At 42.3% G+C, this 21194-nt stretch overlaps 1 protein-coding gene across 2 annotated transcripts in view; it reads left to right on the forward strand.

Moving 5' to 3' along the window:
• Nucleotides 1-21194, forward strand: part of LOC143299752 (Fanconi anemia group D2 protein-like) — a 62004-nt gene that overhangs the window by 4888 nt on the left and 35922 nt on the right. For both annotated transcript variants that reach the window (XM_076613138.1, XM_076613137.1), the window contains exons 4-16: nucleotides 179-231; nucleotides 744-791; nucleotides 2032-2092; nucleotides 2835-2890; nucleotides 4251-4326; nucleotides 5288-5412; nucleotides 6761-6848; nucleotides 10544-10648; nucleotides 10929-11005; nucleotides 11716-11812; nucleotides 13972-14139; nucleotides 16642-16776; nucleotides 20001-20132. In XM_076613138.1, coding sequence (XP_076469253.1) covers nucleotides 179-231; nucleotides 744-791; nucleotides 2032-2092; nucleotides 2835-2890; nucleotides 4251-4326; nucleotides 5288-5412; nucleotides 6761-6848; nucleotides 10544-10648; nucleotides 10929-11005; nucleotides 11716-11812; nucleotides 13972-14139; nucleotides 16642-16776; nucleotides 20001-20132 — 1221 coding nt within the window. The remainder of the gene's footprint in view (nucleotides 1-178; nucleotides 232-743; nucleotides 792-2031; nucleotides 2093-2834; nucleotides 2891-4250; nucleotides 4327-5287; nucleotides 5413-6760; nucleotides 6849-10543; nucleotides 10649-10928; nucleotides 11006-11715; nucleotides 11813-13971; nucleotides 14140-16641; nucleotides 16777-20000; nucleotides 20133-21194) is intronic.

The following is a 21194-nucleotide window of genomic DNA, read 5'->3' on the forward strand; positions in this document are numbered from 1 at the left end:
AAAAACTAAGGCAGTACATAGATGAATATGGACATATCATGTGTCTGTAAATGTGTATTTATGCATGTAAGGGGAGGATGTCTAAAAAGTGTGAAAAAGTGTACTTAAACAGTTTGATGCATGCATACTTCCTTTCTGTGTGTGTCGTGTGTGTGCGCGTGCATTCATGTTCACACAGGTCATAGAGGAGTTTCTGGAAGGTTTTGGAGACTACACCGGAAATGAACAAAGGTATGTTTTCTGACAGTATGTTTTGTAGGACCAAAGTAGTAGTCCACAAAGCACCTCCATCCATATGGACCTTGCAGCCGTACAGGACATGTGTTCAGGTGTTCTGTGGCCCTCCACCATCTGTTGCTGAGTGTGTACCTGCTTCCCTTGTTAAGGGGTGCTCATGGCAAGGCAGTGTGAAGTTGTCTGGTTCTGTTGACCAGGAGAATGTGTCGAGCCTTTCTCTTCCTTCGTCTTCACCAAGTTTGTTGCCGTGGGTTCTTTTATGTGCATGCTACACATGGGACCTCGGTTCATCATCCCATGCAAATGTGACATTGTGTCAGTGTGTTGTGTATATGTGTGTATCTCTATACATATAGTTTGAGTTTATAAGTGTAACATTGATGCAGTATGTGATGTAGAATATTGTGTGTTTTGTAAAGCACCTGGAGCAGTTTTTTGGCTAGAGTGCTGTAGTAAGTATCCATGTTTATTGTTATATGATGAACTGTTCTATGTCTGTGCGCCAGATTCCATAAGAGCTTGCTGCCAACAATGACAACCAAGGACTGTGAGAGGTAAGGCAACTAGTTTAACAGATAGGTCCAGGTAATCTTTAGCATTTTCTAGTTTATTATTTATTTTTTTTATGAATCTTTGATCAATATATATATATAATATATAATGTATATATTTCAGGAGTGTGAAGTTAATTTCATTGAGTAAACTCATGAATTCATGGATGTTGATGTGTTGAAGAATATAAAAGAAAGCAGTTAAAGCTGCAATCATATTTACAGTTATGTCTTTTTTTTTCTTCTTTTTTTTCTGCTTTTTTCTGTTCATTTCAGTTTATTGTAACAGTTCTTTACTTAATCCGCTGCACTGCAGCCTTTGGAGTTAGTTGGCCTTTGGAGGCCATCCCAGTGCAGACTGTCCGAAGACCTTCTTGGCTATGACAGTGGGGATGGGCACGACACTGTCCACTATGGTCAGATTCTAGTCCAGGTAGTCGGGAGAGCAGTTGCCTTCTCTGCTGTTCTGATGGTCATAGTCAGACATGTAGTTCGCATGCCAGACCACCGGCTCCCCAACAAACTGCTGTACAGCGAACTCCAACATGGCAAGCGCTCCCATGGAGGCCAAAAGAAGCGCTTCAAAGACACTGTGAAAGCTTCTCTGAAGGCCTTCAACATCAGCCACGACACATGGGAGCTGAATGCAATGGACAGACCAAAGTGGCATTCAGCTGTCCACAAAGGCGCCAAATCCTGTGAGGCCAACAGAATCACTGCAGCAGAGCAACGCAGACAGGCCAGGAAAAGCAGTGCCAGCAAGTCCCCGACAGCCACCACCATCCCCTGTCCACACTGCGTCAGAACCTTCCGGGCGCGGATTGGCCTGATCAGTCATCTGCGCACCCACAGAGCCCAACCCACCCACCCCCAGGATGACTAGATGGTCCTCGTCGATCCCGACGGACGAACCACACAGTCAGACATGACTGGCTGTCATACTCCCGTTTGAAGTGCATATTTCAGAACTGTAATATGCTTTAGATAGAATATTCTCATACTCTCTTTTTTTTTTTTTTTTTTTTTGTCTTTTACCAAGGGCACATGGAACACGGAAGATATCAAAATGTAAACCAGTCTTCAGTTTTAGACATTGTTGATTTAATTACACATACTTAACCGTGACCCAACTAGTGCAGACTCCGGCAGGGGTCTGACATTCCTGTCCTGTTATTATTGATTTTTTTTTTTTTTTTTTTTAATCTTGAGTACCAGTGAAGGAAATGAGCTCTTTTTTTTTCAGTGCCAGATCCAAAGTGCAAGACAGTGTTGTCCGCATTCTTCTGGGAGTGGAATGTTTACAGGTATGGGTTTTTTTGTGGGCTTTTTTTCTTTTTTCTTTGTCTTTTCACTTGCCTGGCTGTATTGATGACCAGTCACCCAGTTGTTTACAAATATGTTTTATGATTTATTTCATTCATAAAATGATTTTCTTTGTTGAGTAATTTCACATTTTATCGAAGGCAAGGGGATTTGGTGGGGCTGGGTTGTAGTATTTCATTTTGGTGAAGAGTAGGTGTGTGTCAATATTTTAGTGGGTTTTTTTTTTTTTTTTTACATTCAGATTCAGATAGTACCAGGTCCAACAAATGTGTGTACAAATATAGTTGGTGAAATGATAGTTTTTCACAAAGTGTTGATAACTAAAAATTATTGTTTTAAAAAAAAAGAATTTAAAAAAAAAGAAGAGACGGCTTTTACAAAACTGTTTTAATGAGGGAGTGTGTGTGTGTTTTATATGTGTACTGTGGCTTCTTCTTAAACTGTATGTACAGGCACACCACACAAACTTAACAATACCACACATACACGCGCGTGCGCACACACATACACCATTAACATATGCATGCATCGTTCACACACTATTAATGAAAACTGTTTATGTTCACATATATACATACTCAATATATGGGTGCGCACACACACACACACGCACGCACACATGCACGCACTCACGCACGCACACACAGAGGTGTGCATGTTTGTGCTGTAAAACAGTGTGCATGTTGTGTCCTAATGTCTGTCTATCTGCCATTGATTCCTCAGCCACCACTGGTGAAAAGTTTGCTGGAGAAGCTGCCAGAATTTTCCCAGGATGATGAGTAAGTCTTCTTCGTTCGAGGGCTGCAACTCCTGTGTTCACTCGTATACACGAGTCAGCTTTACATGTATGACCATTTTTAACCCCACCCTGTGGGCATTCTTACTTCATTTTCTGGGCTTGTATGCTGGATATGTTCTTTTTTCATAACCCACCGAACGCTGACGTAGGTTATGAGATCTTTAACTTGCACATTTGATCTTCTGCATGTGTGTACACACAAAGGGAGTTCAGGCACTAGCAGGTCTGCACTTTTGCTGACCTGGGAGATCGGAAAAATCTCCATCCTTTACCCACCAGACGCCTTGACTGGGATTTGAATCCAGGACCCTCAGAGTGAAAGTCCAATGCTTCAGCCACTTGGCTGTTGAGTCCGTCTGAGTGAAATAGTTTGTCAGATGTTCAGAATGTTTCCAGGATGTAAAGTAAATCAAAGAGAAGGAGGTGGGGGTTGAGGCTGTTGGAGAGGAGGGGTGAGTGTCGAGAGATTGGGGTTGGGAGAGGGTAATGAACATATGTTATATTTGTATGTGCGCGATTAACCCTTTGAACCCTGAGTTCCTAAGCAATTTTAACCCTTCTGCCTGAGCTCCTGAGCCAAAATTTGCAAATAATTGGTATTAAACCCTTTGAGCCCTGACCACCGCTTTACCGGTGGCAGAGAAAAATGACATAATGCCCAGCCACCGGTTGAGCGGTGCGTAAACACTTGAAGCATGCAGAGTCTCAACCTGGCCCGTCAGGGAAGAAATCAGGGACAAAACGTGCGAGAAAACAACTGTACACAATGCAGCAAGTAATTAATATGCTTGGTGATTTATTGGAAGTAGAGTATGACAATGATTACTCTGACAGTGAGGTGCAATTCGAATCGGATGATTTTGCTACAGATAGTGATGTTGAAAATGAATCTGAGCATGCAGAATCAGTTGATCAAAGGAGGCGTGTCATGTTGAGACTCTGCATGCTTCATGGTAGAAATCGATCTTTTTTATCCAAAGCACATGCACAAAACACAGTGAAAAGGCGCGACAATGTCGGCACTACCTTCGCTGACATCAGAATATCACGGTTTTTCTGATTGGCTCTTCAGTATAAGTCAACCAATAGCAAAACACGACAAGTGTTTACGCACCGCTCCACCGGTGGCCAGGCATTATGCCACCCCTCCCCACCACCGGTAAAGTGGTGGTCAGGGCTCAAAAGGTTAAGTGTGCCTTGAACTCATGTGATAGTGTGCATGCAGGTGTGTATATGAGCATTTGCTTGTGAGAAACAAATGACCTTGTATGACTTCCCCAAGTAAGCTTCACAGACATGACCATTTGACCAAAGCAGTGATGACGCACACACTGTTGCAGGGACGGGGAAGGGGCCAACCTACCTCGACTGTTGCTGGCACAGTTCAGGTGGCTGGATTTTGTTGTGGACAGCAAGGTGAGACAATCAACAGCTCCTGTGCTACGTATTGTTTGATGTTATACTATGTGGCTGCCTTCACCTCCACACCCTGTCTTGCTCCCTACGATCAGCTTCGGATCGGTTACGTATTCGCAGCTTTCCCATATTCAAACACTCAGACAGCTGTTTGCCGCTCTTTCTCTGTCTCTGGACCTTGCACCTGGAATGAGCTCCCTGTTTCGCTTTGTCAAATCTCCACAATCTCTGTCTTTAAAACGCACCTCTTCCAAAAATAGCCCTCCACTTCCCCCCTCCCTCGCCTTCCTCTTCCTTGTCTACAGTTTCTGCAGCTGTGTATTGATAAGTTTTGTTTTCATATCTCTGAATGAAGAGTTATACATGCATGTGACTGACTGGTGTGTAAGTGCTTTGGTTTGCCCCTGCACAAAATTCAATGCTATATGAATACTTTATCATTATTATCTACCAAGCTCAAAGCGTTTTACAAACACGGAGTCATTTACACAACAGGCTTCCTACCTGGATAGAGCCGACTAACACTTGTCATTAGGTACTCATCATTCGTTTCCTGTGTCATTCAATCAGGTTTAAGTCATGCACACACACACACACACTCATACAGGGATGTAACATTTTATATGTTTATTTACCATGCTATGTAGGCAGCAATACCATGTCTTCGGGGGTGTGCTTGCTGGGTATTTTCTCGTTTCCTTAACCCACCCTACGCTGACATGGATTTCAGGATCTTTAATGTGAGTATTTGATCTGCGTGCGTACACACTTAAAGGGGGTTCAGGCACTAGTAGGTCTGCACGTATGTTGACTTGGGAGACTGGAAAAATCTCCATCTTTTTTAACCCACCAGGTGCGATTTGGATTGAACTCGGTAAACAGGAGGATCCAGCACTCTGACCATTTCACCATCGCACTTGAGAATTATTATTGTGTCGTCTTTCTATGTTGGATCCCTCAGAACATGACCAGCATGCTGTTGGAGCTGATTGAAGCCACAGAACTGGACGTGCAGAGAGAGATCATCAGCGCCCTGCCCTCCATGGTGGATGATTCAGACCATGCTGCCGTGGCCAGCAAACTCAAGTCAGTCGTTGTTCACCTGTGTCCTTTAACAGTAGATAACCTGGATTTCTACAAATGGGTCTGTATCTTTCATCTGTGCAGTTTAACAGTAGATAATCTGGATTGCTACAAATGGGTCTGTATCTTTCACCTGTGCAGTTTAGTAGTAGATAATCTGGATTACTACAAATGGGTTTGCATCTTTGACCTGTGTAGTTTAGTAGTAGGTAATCTGGATTGCTACAAATGGGTCTGTATCTCTCACCTGTGTTGTTTAATAGTTGATAATCTGGATTTCTACAAATGGGTCTGCATCTTTCGTCTGTGCAGTTTAACAGTAGATAATCTGGATTGCTACAAATGGGTCTGCATCTTTCATCTGTGCAGTTTAGTAGTAGATAATCTGGATTGCTACAAATGGGATTGCATCTTTCGTCTGTGCAGTTTAGTAGTAGATAATCTGGATTGCTACAAATGGGTTTGCATCTTTCATCTGTGCAGTTTAACAGTAGATAATCTGGATTGCTACAAATGGGTCTGGATCTTTGACCTGTGCAGTTTAGTAGTAGATAATCTGGATTGCTACAAATGGGTTCGCATCTTTCACCTGTGCAGTTTAACAGTAGATAATCTGGATTGCTACAAATGGGTTTGCATCTTTCATCTGTGCAGTTTAACAGTAGATAATCTGGATTGCTACAAATGGATCTGGATCTTTGACCTGTGCAGTTTAGTAGTAGATAATCTGGATTGCTACAAATGGGTCTGCATCTTTGACCTGTGTTGTTTATCAGTAATAGATCTGCAGTTGCACTGCCACAGAGATGTGTTTCTTGATCAGTGTTCAGCTGACATTTTTTAAGTTAAATGTTAAGGAAGAACATCAAGTCACTGTCAGGAAGATGAAAAAAAAAAAGGTTAATAGAAATACAAACAACTCGTAACTTTGTTCTTCAGTGTATCATTCAGTGTTGAACACAAAAGTACATGGCTATACAGTATACTATATTGCTGGAGAATTCTACATGATAAGATATATGCACTACTGTGTTTATGGTACAGTGCATTGTGTTGAAAATGATATGTACACATTAGATATAGTGTACTAATTCAGTTTTTATTACTGTATAGTTCAACGTAGTAGAATGTGCACAGTACAATGCATGCAATAAACTGTTGTGTTTTGTGTAGAATATGATAAAGTGTACATAAGTAGTATGCTATATTGCTGTAAGATTCTATAGAATACATACAGTACCATGTGTCCAGTGCACTGTAGTTTTGTGCTGTGCAGTACAGGTCACTGAAGTGTAATTCATGCATACAGTCATAAAACAGTGCAGTGCAGTGGTCAGTGTTGTTCCGCCAGAGACCTGTTGGTGAGTGAGACCCAGCTGACGGTGGTGATACTGGACGCTTTGGTGTGTCTGGACCTCCCTGCAGAAATTCTGACCCAGGTAAATATTTTTATTACCACCATTTATGTAGCATTATGTTGCATGTCCCTTGATTCCAGTGTCTTTGAAATGACTGGAGACGGGCGCAATAGCCAAGTGGTTAAAGCGTTGGACTGTCAATCTGAGGGTCCCGGGTTCGAATCACGGTGACGGCGCCTGGTGGGTAAAGGGTGGAGATTTTTACGATCTCCCAGGTCAACATATGTGCAGACCTGCTTGTGCCTGAACCCCCTTCATGTGTATATGCAAGCAGAACATCAAATACGCACGTTAAAGATCCTGTAATCCATGTCAGCGTTCGGTGGGTTATGGAAACAAGAACATACCCAGCATGCACACCCCCGAAAACGGAGTATGGCTGCCTACATGGCGGGTTAAAAACGGTCATACACGTAAAAGCCCACTCGTGTGCATACGAGTGAACGCAGAAGAAGAAGAAGAAATGACTGGAGACGTTTCAGGTGCTGTTTTTGATAGGAATTTTGTTGCAGCAGTGTTTGCAGCAAAATCAAAATTGAGTGGTCTTGTGCATTTTGTGACAGACATCTCTGAAGTCTCTGAGAATTTGTATACAGCTGAGGCCAGAAATACAAACAAATTGGGAGAGAAAAAAAAGAAATCTTGTTAAGTTTTAGCTCACGTAATTACATGTATCCATTGGTGTTATCAGCAGTTAAATAACTTCTGCCATTTTTGGGGGTGAGGGGGATATGGTGTGCAAGCTGGGTGTGTTTGTGATTAAGGGGGGACTTGGCGTGCATTTTTCTAGTATTTTTGTATCTCGACTTCTACTAAAGCTATTGCCATGAAATTTTGCACATAGACAGCAAAGTGGATTTGGAGCTAGAATACAAAGTTTCAAAAGTTCATGTTACATAGAAATAATTTTATGATTTTTTTTCTCGTTTTTGTGCTGTCGAAAACACGTACGTCTGCTCCTCCTCTACAGTTTGCAAAGTTAGGTAGTATTGAAGCTAAAATCATAATCAATACAAAGGACATGAATAGAAGAGTGCAATAGACATAAATTAGTATGTATAAATGTACATAAATGTAAATACCATCACCAAGACTTTGGAGAAAATTGACAAATGTAAATAATTATTTTTAACCTAATATAACACTAAAACTGTCCAATATCCATACTTTCTAATGGTTTCATTGCACTCAGAAGCCATTTTTCCATCTATATGCAAAATTTCAAGGCAATAGCTGTTGTAGAACTTGTACAGTAAAGGAGGACAGTACATACGTATGGAATAAAAAGTCGTTTTGAGAAATTTGACTCCAAAGATAGAATTTAATGTGGACAAATGAAAGGAACAATTTTCAATAGTATTACTATCATTTTCCAATAATTATCAAATATGATAGCTTGTCAAGACATTCTGTACAGTTTTTTCTATGTGGCACTGGAAATGAAACACTCAGAACTGCCCAGGCCCATACACCTCCCCTTCTCTTTCTTGTCTTTCCTGGCGTTCCATGCGTCGCACCATCTCTATTTTCTTTCTCTTCTCTTTCTCCTTTTCTGATGATTTTCTGCTGGATTTCACCACCCTGGCAGTGTCCTCTTTCAAAACAAAGTCACCCAGAGTGCTTCCTCCCACAAGCTCCAGTTCCAGCATCACATCCAGCAGGGCCGAGGACCCTTTGTTGACCTCCCTCAGTCACACTCAGGCTCTGAAACACATGATACATTACAGTACACTTTTTTTTTTGCACAGCTTCATACATTTGTAACACATACACACATCTGTACAAGCAGTCTTACACACACACACACACACACACACACACACACACACACTGAACAAACACATAACCTGAAACACACACATGGAATATAGACATCTCATACACATACACAATGAACAAACCCATAACCTGAAACATTCAAACACACAGAATAATCACACACACAAACACACTATGAATAAACACATAACCTGAAACACACACTACTACACTGAACACACTCACAGCCACACACACACACACACACACACACTGAATAAACACAACCTGGAACACACACACATTGATTGAATAAACACATAACCTCTCACACACACCCCACGACACACACACAGCCCCACACCCACCCCCTCACACCACAATCTAATTCAATCTCTCTCCTCTCACACTTCACAAGGACCAGGAAGAAGTATGAATGATAAAGAAAACGAAAAATAAACAAAGAAATCAACGATCGACTTACCGGTTCTTTACATTCTGGACACAATGCACCACTGGAAGCGATGAGAGACTGAAGGCAGCTCAGGTTCATGATGATGTTGAGATCGTCACTTCTCACTTCTTCTACAGCTTCCTCTTCCAGTCTTTGTTTTTTGCTGGGTCCAGACTCATCTTCTTCTTCACTAGAATCAGACACTGCCTTCTTTTTTTAGAAAAGGTCCTCTTTTTTTTCTTTGAAGTAGAGGACGGGTATTCCATAGCAGACGACGTTGATGGAGTCGGCTCACATGTTGTCGATTCGACCTCAGTTTGCTGTGATTGGCGGCTGGCTTTTCCACATTTCCCTTTTCTCTTCTTTGTACCAAACTTATGGAGTACTCTAAACTTCTTTCCAAACTTTCTTGGCATTGTAAAAAGGCAAAACTGTGCCTAAAACTGACAAAATGAATGTCCTAGTTCGCTCACTTCGAAACCGACGCTATGAACGAAGATGGCCGCTGACTGGAGTTTCGGCCAATCAGAATCATGGATTTACCCAGGTGACAGCTTAGGCCCAATCAACGGTTTATACACTGTTGTTGGGTGAGCCATTTCGTGCTTCGCGGAGCTCTCGCACTGAGGTTGTTTGCATATGAAATTAGGTTGACCGGAAAGAGCGTATGTTTAGCTTTCAAACGAGCGGTCACACACCTCAATTGGTAAAACGAAAGTGGTGGTTGCTAGGGTCTGAAGATAGCGATTTTTGTGATTCGACTTCGATTTCCGATAAATATTTGAGGCCACCTACATTAAAAAAAGTACAATTACACACACTTTTATGCAAAATTAAAGCAAAAGACACCCAAAAAGTGTTTGTAGATATATTATTCTTTCAAAATTTACAATAACCCCAAAACACATTTTCTAGTGATTTTTCATCAAAAATGCACGCCAAGTCCCCCCTTAATGATCTACTGAACACTGAAATGGATTACAGGATCTTCATATTCATGTTTGCATAAGCACATGTGGGTCATTGAAGCATTTGGAGCTCTGAACACGCCTTGACTCATGAGAATAGAATTTTGTTTTCTTCACTTAAACCCACAAGCGGTGCTGAAATATTATGAATACTGTGTATTTTTTGTCAAAACAGATCTATGTGAAACTCAGACTGCTCTCCCAGTGTAGGGCGTGTCACCATAGTGCACCACCCATTTTGTGTTTTTTTTTCTGTGTGTTTGTGTTTATTTTCCTTTGAAAGAGATTTTTGTATTGAAGTTTGCTAGGAATGATTTTTTTTGTAGCCGTGGATTCTTTTACATGCATTAAGTGCATGCTGCACACAAGACTTCGGTTTATCATCCAATCCAAATGACTAAAGTGGACCGAGAGGACCATTTAATGGATGTCTGGTGTAGTAACTACTTGTCAGTCTTCTTGAAAGCGATACGTTTTGTTTTCCTGTGGAAATGAAGATGATGAACATAGATACATGTGAAGGGTGTGGATGACAGGTGCGTGGCTCAGCCACACGAGCCCTGCAGTCTGTTGACGTTGAAAACCTTCCTGTGGTCCTCAAGTTCCTCCTGAAAACGACACCAGCTGCTGAACTGCCAGAGGTGAACCAGTTGTTTGGAGCTCTTCTGCTTCTTGTTCGTAAAGTTCCCTCTACGTGATGTTGTATGGTTCCTTCTACTTAATTTTGTATAGTTTCTTCTACTTGCTGAGTGAGTGAAAAAAAAAAAAAGATTGTATAGGACCAAAACATTTCTCTAGTATGCTTATATCTGCTTTAGTATATGCTCCTAGAGCTAGAAGAGATCAAATATTTCATAATTGTAAGTTTTCAATGAATATTTTCTAACAAAGCAAATGTCTGATATTATTAACATGTTATAGGTTATTGGAGAAATCCGGAATGGCCTTGACCTTTATTCTCTGGTGAGAAGCGCCAAAGGAGCGAAAAAAGCCAAAACGTGAGTTACTGTGAAGGTGGTAACAGTAATTCCCCTTGATTTGATTGTCTGGCTTTGCTGCTCTGTAAGCAGGTGGTTATTGGCCAGAAATGTCTTTTTCATCCATTGTAAAATTCATTTAGATGCATTTTATAATTATTATTTTCTGTCACGATAATTTTGATATACTCTGATTTTCCCCTTGTCATGTTATTTTTATGTTTTTTGTTCTCGGGGTGGGGAGGGGGAGGAATTTTTCTTTGTGGGTTTTTTGTATTGTTATTGTATTCTCTTCTACCCTGTGTCTGTCTGTTCTAATAGAGAAATGAAAAATGTGAAGAAAAATGTATGTAAAGAAAGAAAAGAAAGAAAAAAAAAAGATGATTAAAATAAGATGGTTTGATTTGCTGAGAATAAGAATGCTGGAACTTGGTATTGCACTAGTTTTGTCACAATGAATTTCTCTGTGTGAAATTCGAGCTCCTCTCCCAGCAGAGAACATGTCGCTATGCCAGCGTAGTGCAACCTATATATGCATGTAGATATGTAGATTTACTTTTTAGATTCTGCCTGCTTGTGGTGGTTTTTTTTTTTTTTTTTTGTTATTGTTGTTTTTTGGGGGTGGGGGTCAGGGGAGGGCAGGGGGTTGCTTTCAAAGTGGATTTTTGTACAGAATTTTGCCTGAGACAAACTTTGATGGACAGTGAATGATTTTTGTTGTTTTACTTCAGAGACAGCGATGAGAGTCAGGACTGTGTGGTACTCATTGTGGATACACTGCAGTCTGGCATTCAGTTCCAGCGAGGCATTGCGGACGCTTGGCTAAAGGTTTGAACATTCTGTGTGTGTGTGTGTGTGTGTGTTTGTGTGCCTGCTCATGTGTGGTGTATTTGTGTGAGTTTGAATTTGCGTGCATGTGTATGGTTGTGTGTGTGTTTATGTTTGTGTGTGTGAGTTTGTGTGTGCGTTCCTTATATGTGTGAGATTGTGTCTGTTTGTGGATTACTGGTTATGTATGAGTATACGTGAGTGGGTGTACTTAAAAGGAATTCTGCTCTGAGAAAGAAGAAAAAGCTGCCATATATATTATGTCTTGTTCAGATTCACCCATTTCTTCACTGCCTTCTTCTTCTTCTTCTGCGTTCGTGGGCTGCAACTCCCACGTTCACTCGTATGCACACGAGTGGGCTTTTACGTGTATGACCGTTTTTACCCCGCCATGTAGGCAGCCATACTCCGTTTTCGGGGGTGTGCATGCTGGGTATGTTCTTGCTTCCGTAACCCACCGAACACTGACATGGATTACAGGATCTTTAACGTGCGTATTTGATCTTCTGCTTGCATATACACACGAAGGGGGTTCAGGCACTAGCAGGTCTGCACATATGTTGACCTGGGAGATCGTAAAAATCTCCACCCTTTAGCCACCAGGCGCCGTCACCGTGATTCGAACCTGGGACCATCAGATTGACAGTCCAACGCTTTAACCACTCGGCTATTGCGCCCGTCTCTTCACTGCCTTAATCCAGGGAATATCAAGTCTTGTTTTTATGGATGGAAATTAGTAATTAGATACTCAGTAGTTGACAATGATAATAATGGATGCTCATATGTATTAATATAGATGTAGTTAAACTGTTTATGCTTTACGCATTCACAAGCTCTTCTGTTCTGATCAGTGTAACAAAGTGTATTTTCAGTAGTTTTTAGAATTTTATGTACCTTTTTTTTATGTGACATCAGTTAAAGAATAATTACACAGTTTTGTTTGTAATTGTATTTGTATTTCTTTTTAACACAGCAGATTTCTCTGTGTGAAATTCGGGCTGCTGTCCCCAGGGAGAGCATGTTGCTATACTACAGCGCCACCCATTTTTTATATATTTTCCTGCATGCAGTTTTGTTTTTCCTATTGAAGTGGATTTTACTACAGAATTTTGCCAGGAGCAACCCTTTTGTTGCCGTGGGTTCTTTTACGTGCGCTAAGTGCATGCTGTACACGGGACCTCGGTTTATCGTCTCATCCGAATGACTAGCGTCCAGACCACCACTCAGGGTCTAGTGGAGGGGGAGAAAATATCGGCAGCTGAACCGTGATTCGAACCAGCGTGCTCAGATTCTCTCGCTTCATAGGCGGACGCGTTACCTCTAGGCCATCACTCCACTATGTGTTTTATTCACTATAATGACTTAAAGATGGGAACTTGATTTTCATCAGTTGGTTTTTCAGAATGAAACATTATGAATGTTGTTGTTTTTTTTATCAGCATAAGACATTCAAGTGGGAGAGGTCTGGATATTTCGGCTGGGCTTTAAGCAAGAAGATTGGATTTGGGGGCATGGAGCATACATATATAACCATGTTTATGCGCTGGTGTGAGGAAACAGACAGGGCTTGTACATGCGTACATGCCTGCACACATTATCCGTAACATTGATGCGCTATCTAATTGTTGAATTTCAAGCTGAAAGTTGCACCACATTTTGCAGTACAAACTTTGTCAAGACAATGTGTCATGCATTACAAAATTTGTCAAGTCAGTGTGTCATTATGCAGTACAAACTTTGTCAAGACAACATGTCATGCAGTACAAACTGTCAAGACAATGTGTCATGCAGTACAAACTATCAAGACAATGTGTCGTGCAGTACAAACTTTGTCAAGACAATGTCATTATGCAGAACAAACTGTCAAGACAACATGTCATTATGCAGTACAAACTGTCAAGACAACATGTCATTATGCAGTACAAACTGTCAAGACAATGTCATTATGCAGTACAAACTGTCAAGACAATGTGTCATTATGCAGAACAAACTGTCAAGACAACATGTCATTATGCAGTACAAACTGTCAAGACATGTCATTATGCAGTACAAACTGTCAAGACAATGTGTCATTTTGTAACTACATACTGCTTGAGACTTAAACCTATTTTTTAGACTGATATATATGGGTTGTTGTTTTTTCTTCTCATGTTATGAAGTCGATAGACGGTGAAAAGGAAAAGCTGGGCGTTCTGGAGCTGGTGATCGTGCTGATTCTGCACCAGACCAAACACCGCAAACCTGTGGAGAGTCTGGTCAGGAACAAGATCCGCAATGGTGCCGTCACTGAGACGCTCCTTCAGACAGCGTTCACCTCTCACAGCCAGGTAGGGTTTGAATGTGCAGGTGTGTGTATGTGTGTTGTGTTGTGTGAGTGTGTGTGTTGTGTGAGTGTGTTTGCTTTGTGTGTGTGTGTGTAAGTGTGTGTGTGTGTGTATTTTGTGTTGTGTGAGTGTGTGTTTGCTTTTTGTGTGTGTGTGTATTTGCTTGCTGTGTGTTCATACACGCACATTTGTGTTTTAAAAGTTTGGGGAGAATATGAATTGTTGCTCCTTCAGACAGCGTTCATCTCTCACAGCCAGGTAGGGTTTGAATGTGCAGGTGTGTGTATGTGTGTTGTGTTGTGTGAGTGTGTGTTTGGTTTTATGTAAGTGTGTGTGTGTGTATTTTGTGTTGTGTGAGTGTGTTTGCTTTGTGTGTGTATGTGTGTGTGTGTGTGTATTTGTTTGCTATGTGTTCATACACGCACATTTGTGTTTTAAAAGTTTGTTTGGGGAGAATATGAATTGTTGTGTCTTGTTTGTATGTTGATTTTTTTTTGTTTTATTTTTTTAATTTTGTTTTTTTGGGGGGGGGAGGGGGGGGTTGCTGCCCCATCATATGCATCGTTTCAATGGCATTACTTGAACGCCCCTTTTTTTTTCAACCCCCAATCCTCACTCCAGCCATTGTTATTTAAAAGGTAAGGGCTGTATTAGGTGGTTCCATCCATTTTATGAGGAAAGGGGCTGGGGTGGGTTTGGTGGAGGGGGCGGGAGTGGGGGGTGGGGGGGGGGGCATGTAGAATAATGGAGATAAATCACCTTATTTATCTTTTGACATCATGGCTTCATTCAAGCAGTGATAAGTGTACTGTCAGTCACAATGAAACACGGCAATTTACTCCACTTCCCTGATGTAACACGTCACTGTGCTTGTGCTTGATTCACAAATGGGTGGTGACACTCAGTGAAAGACCAGAGAGAAATGAAAGGAAAAGCAGCAAGGGGTACAACTCGCTCCCCAAAGCCATCAGAGTAGGGTCCCTTTGTGGTGTGATCACTTCTCAGTGTTCAGTCCAGTCTCAGTGAATGCAGCAACATTGGTTTCACTCTGTACCAGAGAACAGTTTTGAACTTTGAGCTTTCTGTCAATCTTTTTCCCCTTTTGGGGTGTGGAGGTTGTAACTTGAACTGTTCCAGGAAGTATGAAATGTGAAAACTTTTGAGTGTTCACCTGTTCCTGGACCAGTTGTGTTGCTGACACACGAGAGGAAAAGAGATGAAGAAAGAAAGAAAAAAGAATGGGAGGAAAACAAACAAAAACAATCATGCATAAAAACAGAAGTTGGAAAAATGAACAAATAAATGTCTCAAGAAATCTTTTGATTAAAAAAAAAGATGTCGATAATGCACATTGTTTCATACAAAATAGTCCTCAGTATTCAAGAATCCTTGAATTGTGATGTTTTCTTCGTTCATGAGCTTTAACTTCCACCCAAGATTACAGAGTGGGCTTGTATGTGCATGGCCGTTTTTACTGTGGAAGGTAGGCAGCCACACTCCCTTTTCAGGGGTGTACATGATGGTTATACAACCCACTGAACACTGATGTGGATTATGAGATCTTTGATTAACATGCGCATTTGATCTCCTACATGTGTTCACACACAAAACTGGTTCAGACGCTAGCAGGTTTGTATATCTGTTGACCTGGGAGTTTGGAAAAATCTGGCACCCTTTACCCACCAGTTGTCATGAATAGGACTCAAACCCAGGACCTTCAGATTGAAAGTCAATCGCTTTAAATCCTTGGCTGTTGGGCAGTTGACACAACTCTTCCCCTCAAAATGGAATGAGCAGTGTTCACAGCAAAGCGTGGACTTTCACTCTGCCAGTCACACAGAGGAGTGGGGGAGGTGGAGGGGGTAAGAAATGTGGATATTGCTAGCTGTTGCCCCCACCATGGATTGTGACTGATTTGGGAGTTTGGTTGTCCTGTCACTGCATCCTTTGAGCAGCAACAAGCGTTGTTGTGGTATGTCCATACAAACAGTATATACTCCTGTATATTTTGGTGTGTATATGCAACTTTGATGCAATGTGCTGTGTATGATACATGTTTTTTTAAAACGCCCAGAGCAGATTTCTGGATAGAGTGCTGCAATAGTATCCATCACCTAGAGCTGTTTTCTGGATAGAAAGCTGTAAAAGTATCCATTGTTATTATGTTTATTTATTTATTCATTTTTTTAGTGCTGGTCTTGGTATGATCTGGTTTTAAATGCATGCTTTATTGTAGAGAAGCCGTTTGCCATGTGTGTGTGGCGGGGTGCTAGTGAGTATCAGTGCATACGTTGAATGTGTATTGAAGTGCGTGTTGAAGGGATACATTTTCTGGAGGGCGCCATGGATGGGTGGGTGGTTTCCAGTGTTCAGTTGCGTAGTGGGGGTGGGCATGGGTATTGATAGGGGAGGGGGGGAGGAAATGTAAAGCACTTTGAGCCGTATTTCTGGAGAAACGTGCTATATGAATGTCCATTATTATTATCATTATTATGATGTGTGCAGGTGATGCAGAGCAAGTTCAAGGCAGTTCTGTCACTGGCGGAGGTGTTGCTCAAGTCCCCAGAGGTGTCCCTGTCTTACATCGGCCATGTGCTGTACAAGCTGGCTTTCCGCTCCCTGAACACCTTTTGTAGACAGGTGGGGGACTTTGTGTGTGTGTGTGTGTGTGTTTCTTTGGGGTTTTTTTTTTAATGTGATTTTTAGATGGATAGTGTTTTAGTCTCTTTGCTGATTCCTCTGTCTGATGTAGTGTGCATGTGTATCTCTCTCTCTCTCTCATAATTGACATTAACATGGCGTGATATTCCAGAAATACTGCTTAAAGCGCTTTACTTTTCATTCCCCCTCTCCTCTCCCATCCTCTTCCATACCTCCCCCCCTCCCACCCACCCACCACACACACACACACACATGCACAGAGAAACACATGCCAGAATATACTCGCACGCTTTACCTCCATTGAACATTGAACAGCCACACACCAACCCATGACGCCCTCTGAAAGACACATCACTGCAACACGCACTCACGCACAAATGCCCCGCCACACACAAATGGCAGACAGCTTCCCTACAATAAAACATGCGTTTAGAACAGTGTTGCAGTAAAAGCTCTACATAAATAAAACATTGTGACTGTGAGTGAACATGATCACACACAAATCTGTATTCTGGTTCAGTTTTACTCCTGAAGCCTTTTGCCAAGACTGCAGCATCTCCATTAAGCTTTTCTCCCCAAGCCTCCAAGAATGTAGCATACCTGTACAGCTTGTCTCAAGTCTCCAAGGATGTAGCATACCTGTACAACTTGTCTCCTCAAGCCTCAAGACTGTAAGCATACCTGTACAGCTTGTCTCCTTAAGACTTCAAGACTGTAAGCATACCTGTACAGCTTGTCTCCTTAAGACTTCAAGACTGTAAGCATACCTGTACAGCTTGTCTCCTCAAGCCTTCAAGACTGTAAGCATACCTGTACAGCTTGTCTCCTTAAGACTTCAAGACTGTAAGCATACCTGTACAGGTTGTCTCAAGCCTTCAAGACTGTAAGCATACCTGTACAGCTTGTCTCCTTAAGACTTCAAGACTGTAAGCATACCTGTACAGCTGGTCTCCTCAAGCCTCCAAGACTGTAAGCATACCTGTACAGCTTGTCTCCTTAAGACTTCAAGACTGTAAGCATACCTGTACAGCTTGACTCCTCAAGCCTCCAAGACTGTAAGCATACCTGTACAGCTTGTCTCCTTAAGACTTCAAGACTGTAAGCATACCTGTACAGCTGGTCTCCTCAAGCCTCCAAGACTGTAAGCATACCTGTACAGCTTGTCTCCTTAAGACTTCAAGACTGTAAGCATACCTGTACAGCTTGACTCCTCAAGCCTCCAAGACTGTAAGCATACCTGTACAGCTTGTCTCCTTAAGACTTCAAGTCTGTAAGCATACCTGTACAGCTTGTCTCCTCAAGCCTCCAAGACTGTAAGCATACCTGTACAGCTTGTCTCCTTAAGACTTCAAGACTGTAAGCATACCTGTACAGCTTGTCTCCTCAAGCCTTCAAGACTGTAAGCATACCTGTACAGCTTGTCTCCTTAAGACTTCAAGACTGTAAGCATACCTGTACAGCTTGTCTCCTCAAGCCTTCAAGACTGTAAGCATACCTGTACAGCTTGTCTCCTCAAGCCTCCAAGACTGTAAGCATACCTGTACAGCTTGTCTCCTTAAGACTTCAAGACTGTAAGCATACCTGTACAGCTTGTCTCCTCAAGCCTTCAAGACTGTAAGCATACCTGTACAGCTTGTCTCCTTAAGACTTCAAGACTGTAAGCATACCTGTACAGCTTGTCTCCTTAAGACTTCAAGACTGTAAGCATACCTGTACAGCTTGTCTCCTTAAGACTTCAAGACTGTAAGCATACCTGTACAGCTTGACTCCTCAAGCCTCCAAGACTGTAAGCATACCTGTACAGCTTGTCTCCTTAAGACTTCAAGACTGTAAGCATACCTGTACAGCTTGTCTCCTTAAGACTTCAAGACTGTAAGCATACCTGTACAGCTTGTCTCCTTAAGACTTCAAGACTGTAAGCATACCTGTACAGCTTGTCTCCCCAAGCCTCCAAGACTGTAAGCATACCTGTACAGCTTGTCTCCTCAAGCCTTCAAGACTGTAAGCATACCTGTACAGCTTGTCTCCTTAAGACTTCAAGACTGTAAGCATACCTGTACAGCTTGTCTCCTCAAGCCTTCAAGACTGTAAGCATACCTGTACAGCTTGTCTCCTCAAGCCTCCAAGACTGTAAGCATACCTGTACAGCTTGTCTCCTTAAGACTTCAAGACTGTAAGCATACCTGTACAGCTTGTCTCCTCAAGCCTTCAAGACTGTAAGCATACCTGTACAGCTTGTCTCCTTAAGACTTCAAGACTGTAAGCATACCTGTACAGCTTGTCTCCTTAAGACTTCAAGACTGTAAGCATACCTGTACAGCTTGTCTCCTTAAGACTTCAAGACTGTAAGCATACCTGTACAGCTTGACTCCTCAAGCCTCTAAGACTGTAAGCATACCTGTACAGCTTGACTCCTTAAGACTTCAAGACTGTAAACATACCTGTACAGCTTGTCTCCTTAAGACTTCAAGACTGTAAGCATACCTGTACAGCTTGTCTCCTTAAGACTTCAAGACCGTAAGCATACCTGTACAGCTTGTCTCCCCAAGCCTCCAAGACTGTAAGCATACCTGTACAGCTTGTCTCCTCAAGCCTTCAAGACTGTAAGCATACCTGTACAGCTTGTCTCCTCAAGCCTCCAAGACTGTAAGCATACCTGTACAGCTTGTCTCCTTAAGACTTCAAGACTGTAAGCATACCTGTACAGCTTGACTCCTCAAGCCTCTAAAACTGTAAGCATACCTGTACAGCTTGACTCCTCAAGCCTCTAAAACTGTAAGCATACCTGTACAGCTTGACTCCTTAAGGCTCCAAGATTGTACAGTTGTACCCCTCAAGCTGTAGGCATTCCCATTCAGCTTGAAGCCTCGAGGCTCCAAGGATGTAGTATAATTGTTAAACTTTACTGCCCAAGACTGTAGCGTACTTTTTCACCTTGACTCCTCAAGCCCCTAAGACTCTAGCCTACCAGTTCAGTTTTACTGGTCAAGACTGCAGCATACCTGAATTGAATGACACAGGAAACTAATGAGAGGCACCTGGTGGCAGCTGTCAGTCGGCTCTACCCAGGTAGGCAGCCTTTTGTGCAAATGGCTGCATGTTTGTAGAGCGCTTAGAGCTCGTTCTCTGACCGAGGATAGGCGCTGTCTAAGTATCCATATAATCATCATCATCATCATGGTAAGTTGGTGATGTGTGTGCAGGAGATCGTAGCCAACCTGGTGATGCACCTGGGCAGTGGGAACAGCGAGGAGAGTGATGCCTCCCTGGATGTGTTGGCTGACCTGGTGGAGCATCACCTGTCGGCCATGGCTCCCTTCGCCATCTTTTTCAAGGTGGGTGCTTCTTTCTTGTTGTTCCATTTTGTTTTGTGTCTGTTTTGCTTCATTGTATTCTTTGCTTTAGGCACCATGGCTTGGCGCTTGACTTGTAGTCCAGCCTTCACCTGTGATCAGGGTTCGTGGCCTCGTATTGCCATTGGTGGTGTATCCTTTGGGAAGGCAGTTTACTCCAATTTTCCTCATTCCACCCAGGTGTGAATGTGTGAGTGTCTTTGGTCGGGGAAGGTTAAAATGGAGGAAGAAGGGGAATGGGCCCCGCCTTCCTGTGGTGAACCCTGCACACAGTGGATGTGAATTCACTGCCTCTCTGTGACGGGCGCAATAGCAGAGTGGTTAAAGCATTGGACTGTCAATCTGAGGGTCCCGGGTTCGAATCACGGTGACGGTGCCTGGTGGGTAAAGGGTGGAGATTTTTACGATCTCCCAGGTCAACATATGTGCAGACCTGCTAGTGCCTGAACCCCCTTCGTGTGTATATGCAAGCAGAAGATCAAATACGCATGTTAAAGATCCTGTAATCCATGTCAGCGTTCGGTGGGTTACGGAAGCAAGAACATACCCAGCATGCACACCCCCGAAAACGGAGTATGGCTGCCTACATGGCGGGGTAAAAACGGTCATACACATAAAAGCCCACTCGTGTGCATACGAGTGAACGCAGAAGAAGAAGAAGAAGACTGCCTCTCTGCTGTGGAAATCTCTGCTGACAGCCATGTAGTCAACAAGGCATGTGGATGGTTTTTGACTTTATTCATTCATCATCAGTTGTTCCCTTGTTGAATCAACAACTTCTCGTTTTTTTCAAAATCCATTGAGGAGCTCTCTTTGCTTTCTTTAATCAGACTTCCGTTTATTTCAGATATTCATCTTTTGTTCCACCCACCTCTTTATACAACTTCACCCTCCACTCTTCCATTTTTGACTCACTTGTGTAAACAAAGTGAGTCTATGTTTTAACCCGGTGTTCGGTTGTCTGTGTGTGTGTCTGTGTGTCCGTGGTAAACTTTAACATTGACATTTTCTCTGCAAATACTTTGTCAGTTGACACCAAATTAG

This window comes from Babylonia areolata, chromosome 25, assembly GCF_041734735.1.
Source record: "Babylonia areolata isolate BAREFJ2019XMU chromosome 25, ASM4173473v1, whole genome shotgun sequence".
NCBI classification, from domain to species: domain Eukaryota; kingdom Metazoa; phylum Mollusca; class Gastropoda; order Neogastropoda; family Buccinidae; genus Babylonia; species Babylonia areolata.